At 33.0% G+C, this 11,864-nt stretch overlaps 1 protein-coding gene across 1 annotated transcript; it reads left to right on the plus strand.

Moving 5' to 3' along the window:
• Positions 1-242: 242 nt before the first annotated feature.
• On the plus strand, positions 243-1,217 carry LOC109019910. The gene has a single exon (XM_019002289.2). It carries the CDS (start codon positions 310-312, stop codon positions 877-879), a length of 570 nt encoding a protein of 189 aa, XP_018857834.1. The 5' UTR covers positions 243-309; the 3' UTR covers positions 880-1,217.
• Positions 1,218-11,864: the final 10,647 nt, after the last annotated feature.

The raw sequence follows: 11,864 nt of genomic DNA on the forward strand, positions 1-11,864 counted from the left end.
ATAACATGTTTGCCACAGAATTCAAATAGTGCAAGCGGGTCTCTTTTAGGACCATTGAAGTTTTGGACAGCGCGCTTTTTTACATTTTGAGTCCTCGTCAATTTCAAATCCCAAAAAGGATTAAAAAAAAAAAAAAAGAAGTAAAAACACACCCAATAATTCACTAAGGTGGTTGGTTGTACTATAAAAACCCAAGAGTCCAAGGGTAAATTGGTAATCGAGGATCATTATAAATCTATTTCAGCACAAGACCCATGATACCTATCCCCTATACCCACAGTTACAACTTACACACTCTCCCAAACAAAGATGGTTGGCTCTCTTCAAGTTTTCTCAATGAAATCGCCATCTTCCAACTTAAGCTTCACGAAGATCAAAAGCCTAATCCACACCCTCATATATTCGCACATGTGCCGCATCATTCGAGCTCTCTCCAAAGCCAAAACCATCCTCGTTGAGATTGTTAAGGAAATTCAGCACATTCAAATCATATTCCCCCAAGACAAGAACAAGAACAAAAAGCTATTCTTTGGGTCATTTAGGCTACACTATAACTGGTGTTCTTCCCATGTGGTTCCTGTACCTGCGCCTGTTCTAAACGGGCTTTCCGATACCCATTTCTACTATGATTCGACGTGGAATTCTGTTCTTTACACGGGTGATCAGAAAGGAGAGGACGCCGGGGAGTCGCAGCTTTCCGGCTACCTCCGGTGGCTTGAAGAAAAGGTTCGTGATGACAATTCTACCAGTGATCAGGAGGATGTCAATGATGTTGATAAGCTTGCCGAGATGTTCATAGCAAACTGCCACGAGAAGTTCAGGCTGGAGAAGGAGGAATCATACAGGAGATTCCAAGATATGATGGCTAGAAGCATATGAATCCAACTCGACACAAATGCTGGATAGAAGCAAGAGTACTCAGGCCGGCCGCTTGCCAGAATCATGTCAGATATGGTGTTTGTTGTACCTTTTCTACTTTCCCATTCTTTGATGTTAAATTTGTAAGCTGGATGGGAAAGTACAGTGATTGGTTGGATTCAGTTTTTAGTTTTAAATTGTATGCTTTTTTCGTACAACCTTCTTACTTGGTTTTATGTGTTTCTCTTGAACTGCTGATGGGTCTCTGGAGAATTCATGTACATGACGGGTGTACTGGGGATTTGTGCAATTCTTGACTTCATATATATATATATAAATGATCATGATTGTGGTGGGCACGACTACATGCAATGATATATTGGTGGCGATCGAAGTCCTTCAATTTCCGATCCCTTGAATGCTAGACAGCATCTTATAAAAAAGAGAAGGGAAAAAAAAATGATATTTGTAGTTTATATTGCGTAAATTTCGCGTATTTTTTGAAAGATAGATATATTTTAAATTTACCTAATTTTTTTTTAAATAATGGATTTTTTTTTTTTTAAATAAGTGCGTAAATTTATATATTTTTTGAAAAATACCGTATGAACACAAACTGCGTGATCTACTTACTACAGTACAGATGGGCGCGTATATTATCTATACCTACGTACATAGATGGTCATATGAGTATAGTACTACACATCATGCAGTATTTGATATCAAGGAGGAGTTTAAAACTTTAAATACTTAAGGCTTGCTAGCTAGCGATTAAGGATTTCGAATTTTGCATGTCTTAAATAATTGCACACATGCAAATTAAAAAAAAAAAAAGGCGCTAGCTTGCATGTCATAAATATGTCGAGTCGTACTTAATTTGGATCAAAATGTCATTTAAAGTATTTATGAGGATGATCACTGATTATAGAAAATAAAGTGCGGATCGTGTCTTCGATTGGTCAAAATAATATATGGGCTAGCTGAGTTAATTGGATCGCTCAATATTGTTTAGTCTAGTCTTGGACTCTTGCACGTTATTAATTATTTTTGTAACATTTTCTCTGATCGATCGTTTAGTAGTACTACATATTTCGAGTTTCCTTGCTACTAGTAGTACTCATGGAATCTTGGTTTTTTAGATCTGTATCTCATGCAGATTGTACATATATATTATATATCTTTCAGTACATGTGAATGTTACTTACAATCTGTGACTTGTGAAATCACCGCGTTATATCTATTTAAGTGAGAATATAATAAAAATAATTAAATTTATTTTTTATATTTATCAATTAAAATTTTTTAAACAAGTATTGATGTCACATCTTGGAAACAACTAAATGTGGACTTCCTTATTCGATATATAATTAAATAAATCTATTTGTAAAGCGATTAATCAAGATCATGTCTAAAAATATCATGAGTCTCACTTGAATCCGGGGGATCTCCAAACTTAGATGATGAGCAGTAGTGTATATACCTACGCACTATCATGAATGTCAAGGAAGGTTATAGCTAGGCTTAAGAGGATATATATATCAACGATTTATAAGGATTTCGGATTTTGAGTACTAAAATGGTTGTACGCATGCAAATTGAGCAAATTCCATAAAATTATATATCAAGTTGCTTAATTAATTAATGCATGGATCAAAATGTCATTTTAAGTCATGTGAACATCATGATTAGAGAAAACAAAGTCCCGATGTTTTCTGTCAATTAAATAATAATGTTCTAATTAGTTAATTGGATATATGGATGATCTCCCTGCATGGTTGGTAATTCGGACCTCGGTCTTGTTATTAATTATATGTTGTACGTTTCTTCTGAGAGTATATATATATATTTTCAAATTTCGTAGTGATCATGATCATGGATGGAAAATTTGGAATCTTGGTTTCAAGATCCATATATATCTCGTGCATGCATGCTGGTTCATATATATACATGGTATGTGTGTGTGTGTGTGTGTGTGTGTGTGTATATATATATATATATATATATATGTTCAGCACATGTCAATTTGTATATTTCTGATATTACCAAAGCTCATTATAATTTTGGGCGATTATGCGACCAAGCGTGGACTTCGTCAATATAAATATATATATATATATATAGAGAGAGAGAGAGAGAGGAATCTCAGTTATGATCTCTTCTATATATCTCTCAATTGATAGTTGGCAATCAGTGTGATCCAAGTTTGGAGTAGGTCTGAGGTCTCTCTCGCTTGTGTTACCTGCTGTCTAGCAGGGTGGAGCCCAGTTTGATTTTTCATCTTTGAATTATTTAAGCCGTTTCATAAGGGACAAACTCGGAATTTAATATAGGGAGGACCAACTATTGAGATTTTATTTTGGAGCCATATATATATATATATATTGTAAATAATTAAAATAACCTTTTTTTTTTTTTTAATAAAAAAAATCTCAGATTTTATTAAGGTTCGGGTGATCAGGGCCATATATGCTAGCTGCATGTATATGCTCCGTCCTCCTGATCTGTCGACTGTCATGCTTTCGTGTAATTCAGGAAAACCTCTCAAAACGATCGATCTTATTTGAAAGGGAAGTTTAGAAGGCGATTGAGGACGTAAATTAAGCAGTTAATTTTCCTTGGGTTATTACAGCTAAAAGTCCAATCTTTTACGCCGTATATGCATATTTTTTTTCTTGCAAAAGAAAGAAGTACCCTAGTCTGAAGTGGGATTAATGGATCTTCGTCTATTTATGTTTATGCCTGCAGCTGATCAGTATCAGAGAATCTTGATATTTTCTTTTTGAATGTTGATTCACATGAGGCTCTTATAATTAAGCCGGCCATCAACTGAGACCACTCAGACCAACTTCCTGGACCACTTTGCGTATAAGTGTCATGGATAGCGTAGAAGCTGTACATGTGGTAGATAATTATAAGAATTGATCCAGCACCAATTGCCTAGCTATTCAATTGATCTTTTTTGTGGTGGGGTTTCATTTTCGAGGTAAGAAAAGTGACTTTAAAAGCTTATTTTGTCAACTGTGGCACATACACGATCGACTTGTTTATAATGATCGATCGATCAATTACATCGGCCAATGCAGAACAACTTGATCTGTATTCTCTGCACTGAAGTCGTACTTACCAAAGCGACATTTGACGGGTGCATATATATATATATGATGCATGGGAGTTCCCAACGCACATAATCTCAGAAATTAGGCAGACAGCTTCCGCCGTATTAATTGGACATTCATCGATTATTTAGTACTGATTCTGCTTGCTTCAATGTCAGCCAAGGGTGACTTAGGATCTAACAATTCTTGATGTGCTTAGCTAGCTAGCTAGCTACGCCTTCTTTCATTGGTTGTAACGTGCTACTGATTTTCATGAACCCCACCATTAAATTACATATATATTCTGGGCCTCCTGAGATTCCTAGCTTGATCAGTAGCTTGCGCTAAGGGTTCAATCCCAATGATGCTGCTCATGCAAGACCTTTCCTTTTCCATTATAATATAATAAAATAAACTAAATCTGGAGGACAAGTACTCCCATATATATATCCCATATATATATATATGTATGTGTGTTGATCTCGCTTTGAGAGAAAATAAAAAAGAACAAAGAAAAGAAGTAGATTAATACAGTACTATTATCAAGAAGGCTTTGTAATTACAAGATGGACCTGGTAATAATTGGTTCACTTTATATGAAGTGGCTGAGGTACGTACGTACGTAGCTAAGACGTACAAGTGATCAAGGACGGCCATTTGCGTCATCATGTACAGATAGAGTTAGTAAGGAGTACTGTAATTAAAAAGCTGGAGCGTTAAGTCATCATTGATGCTTCTTTTTTCTCTCATGTGCGCGCGCTAGCTTCTTTATTCCAAAACTTCTTTATAGCTTATCTGCTTTTTATTTCAGAAATCTAGAGAGATATGTTCCTTTGGTCTCCTTCATGTTTCCTTGCTTATGAACTGCCTTCTCTTGGGATTTTATTCACGTATCAAGATAAGCTAGCTAGGCTTAATTATACCTCTAGTATTTCTCCTGCTAGCAGCTAGCTGTTTGTCGTTTCAAACCCATTTTACCATTTTATTCATCGAGGCTGCATCGAGCCAAGGAGCTGAATCTTCAGGATCAAAAGATAAAAGAAAGAAAGAAGAAGAAAATTAACCTCGAAATCACTGAGAAAATTGTCGGTTCGACCCAATTTGTGCACTTTCGGCGACATATATACTCGGCCTTTTAACTTTTTAAGACGTCAAGACATTCAGCAAGGATAAGCTATCTTTTCAAGGATGGGGGTACATTAGAAGACCCGCCATACTTTCGCCATGCAGATTTTCAAACTGCACGGATTACAAGGCCCACCCCCTTGTCGCTGTAATAATCTGGGCTTTGAAGGAAACAGGCTAAACTCATCATCATCTTAATCTGGGCTAATTTGTTGCTGCAATAATTAATCTTCAGCCCAATCTTCTTTAGCCAAAATTGACCATCTTCTTTTCTTTTCGTCTCTCCCACTCTCAACCTTTTCTGTTCGGGGTCGGAGTTTCTTACACTTCCGTGATTTATTACAGTGTGTATGTAATGCGAGACATGCATGCCGATCGAGATCATCATTGATTTAGGCCCTAAAAGCAGATATGGAATCGAGTCCACTGCAATAAACATATTTTGCCCTTTTCTCAATTTCACATTTTCCGTGTTTACTGCACATGGAATGTTGGAGAAGTGAACTTTTGGGCTGGAACGATAACCTTGTAAGTTGTACCTAAAAGCTGGTCCATGACCATTGACCAACAATAATCCAATTAACAACATCCTTACTTAAAAATGAATATTTGTGATGAATTATTTGTGATGATAATAATTATTTACGATAAAAACAGACTCATTTTAATAATAAATAGTCATTTTTGTAAAAAATAATTGATCACAAATAAATAATTTTATTGTAGTATTTGAAACCATCGTGCATCGATCCCTCACTTTCCAACCTGTATTATGGCTTGTGGTAATGGCATCATGCATGAGCACCAAATCCATTTCACTTCTATATTATCAAGTAGGGGACAACACGTAAGTATAAACCAGGAATAGCAGTACTAAAATTATAAACCAAAGGCAAATGGGTCAGATATGTGGTTGTTAATTACCTGCCCACACTAGTACTAACTTTGAATGAATATTCAACTTTAAATAGCAAGTAACATTAACAACTTTTTACCCCTTTTTTTTTCAAGCATATAATATATAAATATTTAAATCTACATATTTTCATCATCTTAACTTTTTAGAACAAGTAATGATTTTATATCAAAACAGAGGTTCTGAATTCGAAGCCAACCTGATTAACACGTGAGAGGAGTGTTAAAAGTATAATACAAATAATTTAATCACCTCTTTTAGCCATCAACTTAAACTTTCGGGATAAGTGGTGATTTCACTTTTTATTTTTTTTAACCCTTCATAAATGAAAAAAAAATAAAGGAAAATATTGCCCTCTAGATTTTTAATTACGAGGACCCAAGCTGCAATTTTGAAGTGAACGGGCCTAAATTCCAGTCTAGGCATTGCCAAGAAGATGGCGGAAATTGGTAAATAATAAAGCACTACCATAATATATACCAGTGATCATCATATATATATATATATATATATATATAAATATATATATCCCAAACGGAATCGTAATTGCAAGGTTCCAAGCTTGCTATTTGCAATTAACTAGCTGTGTCAGCAACAAAACAGATCAGAATAAATGGAGATTGGGAAAAACAATCAATTGAAATATTGCAACAAAATTGAATCCCAAAATGTCTAGTTTAGCTCTTAATTATGTACAATTTGCCTACATTCAATTGACAAGGCTTCCTACAGAACTGTAATAGAATGAGGCTTTTACAAATTTACAGCACAATATTAACTCATAAGAAACACAAAAATAAGTAAGAACTAGGCGCAAGTTCAACGCCGCTAGCTAAAAAGGATAAAATCAAAACTAGAGATCATATGAACCGATCGATCCAGGAAAATTGCTGATCCAGCATTGACTGTTGATCATGATGATGATCAGGTATATACCTATCCGTGCGTACTGATACGTATGCCTTCACGATCAGTTGCGCTCCTTATTCTGAGTAGGATTTGGGACGCTAGGCGGAGCCTTCCTTAAACTTGGCTCCACAGCTTTCTTGGGATCTTTCATGGTTCCATTGAGTTTGTTTTGATGATCACTCGTTGATACAGTCACAGAAGCTGTAGAAAGTACTAGCAGTTTCCTTGACTGGATTAATCTCTGATGATCTCTTGGATGGCTTTCATGGCATTGGCACAACGAACAGCACACGAGGATCTCGATTAAAATCAAAGCTAAAAGAGCAACCAAAGTTCTGCAACTGATCTTCTTCATGCGGTTGGCTTATAAGATGAAAATGGGCTCCTGTAACATGAATGGTTAAGATCAGGTACTGGAAGAGAACACGAGAGGAGTAGTGGGTTATATATAATAATATATATTGATTGAGTCACGTAGTGCTTTAGAATAACTAGCTTGGGAGATCAAAACAAAGATCTAAAAACTTTTCACCTCAACCCAAAAGATTTATTCATGGTTGATATTCTCTTGACAAGATGCATCAACTTTTGAGGTGTGAGTCGATCGAATTTCTTGGAGATCATTAGATTCCTTAGCAGCTGCAGTTAATTATTATTGGAGAAATATTTTAATCACAACAAAATTTTATAAAAATAAATTTATAATTTAACGTGACTTAATATAATATGTTAGATTATAGAACTATTTCTATTGTAAATTAATAGATCTTACGTACGTATTATATGAATTCGTCAATTTATTGATTTATTTTTATAAAATCCTTATATATAACTGTAGCACTTATCATATTATTATTACTGATCATGTTATGGCTTAATGATGAATATCTTTTTTCCATTTATTCACTTAATTTGATATTATCTTCAACAGCAACCCAGAAGTCGCTGGACATGTGACGCAGAATTGACTATTACTGTTTACTTCATTGAAACTTGCAAACAGGGATTAATCTATATATTCTCATTGCTGAGCACGTGAAATTGAATCAAGCTCAATAATAACATATTCTTCGTGTTTTCTCAGTTTATTATTTTTAATTTGTTTCATAGATTATATATATAATTCTTACTGCAGTGTGAGCCAGTACTACTGGAAACTTTAGAATCGGTTTAGAAGAAGATCCCACAAGATAGATAGAGCATGTGGAGTTTTTGGGTCCAACTAGACTTAGCTGGCTTGTCAGCATAATTTTTGAATCAATTCTGTTATGTACAACCGCACTTGCGAAACTGTGGGCAACCGGATGACATAATTCTAACAATTTTGTTTTTAAAGAAAAAAAAATTGAGAAGACATCAGATTAGAAGAAGAAAGAAGGAAAATTGACTGAGATCTCAAAAAAAGAAAGGATTGAGTGGTTCATTCGCCTGAAATCGACAACATCGGACAACATCCAAAGAAACTGTAGTCAAATAGAAATTAAATTCTCAAGAAAAACGTTCTGCAGAGAAAGCGATCGAGCAAAGAGAGCAAATCATAGAGGGCGTAGACGACGGAGGGATAGAGATGGTGTTGGACTCCAAAGACATGCAGCAACAGAGCAAAGCCTTCGACAAGCTCATCAACTGCATCGAAGATCGCCAGCTCGACTCCACTCGCGTCCAAAAGGCAATGGCGTCGATTGCGGCATCATCAGAAGCGGATTGGAAAGCAACGAGATTGAGAGACAAAGTACTGACTTCTGTTAAGATTAACGCAGCTGATTATTATTATTATTTTTTTTTAACGCCACACAAATCATTGCCAATTGCCTTCAGAATATTTTCAAAATATAAGCGAAATTCTTCACATTAAAAAAGATTTATACTGAATTTTTGTATTGAAACTGCCATCTAAATGCAAACTCTAACGGATGCGGCTTTTGAAAAAAGCTCATTTTATCAAGGAATTCGATCACCCAAAATTTGTTATACCAAAGGGTTTCATTAAGTTGAGAGTTCCAAAAAGTGTGTAATCTTGCAGAAATAGAGAAGGCTAGACCACCTCTCACCCTCCAGTGATATCTTTTTCCTTTGACTTGCACATATCTTCTGCAGACTTGACAAATTTTTTGGTCAACTCATCAACCTATTTCTCTATTTTCTTCATATCATCCTTGGGGGCATGTGAATATAATTTCTTTATTGTATCAATTGCCTTATTTGTTCTTTGCCTGACTTCTTCACAAGACTTGATAATTACCTCACATACAACTTGTACATGCACTTTCGTCAATGGTGGAATAACTGCAATCAGCCGCTCACCGTCCACTTTGGGACTTAAAGCCTAATGGAGATGCAACAATCGCGCTCTCTCCTCATGGATGAACGCATCCCATTTATTTTTGCATAAGAGTTGCTTGTCGTATAAATCAAGCTAAGATTTCCTTGAAATGCCATCGTTTCAGATCATCACCATTTTATGGATGATATTTTTCGACTCCATGACTCTGGATTCGAGTTAGAAGAAGAATATGCGAAGACGAAGCTACGAAAATGAAGGACTCTGTTTGGGAGGGAGGCTTGAAGGACGTTGAAGAAACAGCACAGGGAAGTTTGTGCGGGTATGTGGCAGGGGAAAAGAGAAAATGAGAGAGTGAGGAGAAGAAAAAAAAATCTGAAGGGTCTCAGAGAGAGAGTGTGTGTCTGAAACTAGAGAAAATTGAGAAGGAAGATGGCTGTCCGTTGATGGCCGGGGGAAAGAGAAAATGAAAGAGTGGGGAGAAGAAAAAAAAATCTAAATAAGAGAATCAGGACGAAATAATTGAGATAAAGAGGGGAACAAAATGAGAGTGAAAAAAATAATATTTTTTATGCAACCGGTTACGGAGTAATTTTAATCGGTTGCAAGTAAAGTTTTTCTTTCCGAATTCTCTCAAGGCTTTATTTTAAGCTATGTTTGAATGTTGAACTGAGTTGAGTTGAAATGATAAAATATTGTTAAAATATTATTTTTTAATATTATTATTATTTTAAAATTTGAAAAAATTAAATTATTTATTATATTTTATATTAAAATTTTAAAAAATATAATAATAAATTAAGATAAATTTATTAACCAAACGTAAAACAATACTTTAATGCCGTTTCTTTGAAGACGTATTGGATTTAACAATGGAATGAGTATGAATGAACGTGGAATCCAGCAACTTCGAAAAAAGGATTTTGTTGTAATCCTACGTGACAAGACCACGTCAACCATCTTTTATGAGGAGTGGGTGAGTTTGATTACCAAATTCATCTCAATTCATCTTAATTCATCATTACAACTTTTTTAAATTTTAATACAAAATATAATAAACAATTCAACTTTTTCAAATCCTAAAATAATAATAATATTAAAAAATAATATTCTAATAATATTTTATCATCTCAACTCAACTCAACTCAACTCACTTCAACATCCAAATAAGAGAATCAGGACGAAATAATTGAGATAAAGAGGGGAACAAAATGAGAGTGAAAAAAATAATATTTTTTATGCAACCGGTTACGGAGTAATTTTAATCGGTTGCAAGTAAAGTTTTTCTTTCCGAATTCTCTCAAGGCTTTATTTTAAGCTATGTTTGAATGTTGAACTGAGTTGAGTTGAAATGATAAAATATTGTTAAAATATTATTTTTTAATATTATTATTATTTTAGAATTTGAAAAAATTAAATTATTTATTATATTTTATATTAAAATTTTAAAAAATATAATAATAAATTAAGATAAATTTATTAACCAAACGTAAAACAATACTTTAATGCCGTTTCTTTGAAGACGTATTGGATTTAACAATGGAATGAGTATGAATGAACGTGGAATCCAGCAACTTCGAAAAAAGGATTTTGTTGTAATCCTACGTGACAAGACCACGTCAACCATCTTTTATGAGGAGTGGGTGAGTTTGATTACCAAATTCATCTCAATTCATCTTAATTCATCATTACAACTTTTTTAAATTTTAATACAAAATATAATAAACAATTCAACTTTTTCAAATCCTAAAATAATAATAATATTAAAAAATAATATTCTAATAATATTTTATCATCTCAACTCAACTCAACTCAACTCACTTCAACATCCAAACACAACCTAAATAAAGCGGAGTATACTTTGACTAAAAATAAGCAAAAAAATAAGTTGAGATAATTTTAAAAGAGTTTGATAAAATATTTATTTTATTTTAAATTTTTAAAAAGTTAGATTTATAATTATATTTTATATAAAAATTTTAAAAAATTATAATAATAAATTAAGATGAATTTGCCTGTATCATAATTTAAAACACTTTTATTGAATTAGTCAAAATTAAAAGACAGTTTTGATGAATATAAGAGAAATTTAATTTTTAACTATTATATTTACATAAATCTCTATATTGGAATAGCTTTTTTTTTATTATATAATAAAAAAATAATATAAGATAAATTTGGTTTTGATTATTTACATTAAATCTTTACATTAGATTATATATTTATTCATTATATGGTAATGAATAACTAATAATTTCAAAAATATTTAATTTTTTCAATTATTAATTTATTTAATTTTATCATATTTTTATTATATTTATTATATTTTAATTAATAATCATATTTTTATTAAATTAATATATTATTAAGTCAAATTAATATATTAATTGTGATAAAATATGTGATAGAAAGAAAGGGAGAGAAAAATAATTAATAAAATATATATTTGATATATGTACAGTAACTTTTAAATTTGAAAAGACTTTTGAAAGTCACTGTAGTTAAATTTTAAATATTTAGAATTTGACTAATTTAATATAAGCATATTTTATTCTTTAATAACTAAATACTCATTGAATTTAACTTTTAACTAATTCAATGAGAGTACTCTTATGTTATTGTACATAGCTTATTTGATTTGGTATTAATATGAACAATTGTCGTTATGTGTTGGTACGTG

This window comes from Juglans regia, chromosome 4 (genome assembly GCF_001411555.2).
Source record: "Juglans regia cultivar Chandler chromosome 4, Walnut 2.0, whole genome shotgun sequence".
Taxonomy (NCBI): Eukaryota; Viridiplantae; Streptophyta; class Magnoliopsida; order Fagales; family Juglandaceae; genus Juglans; species Juglans regia.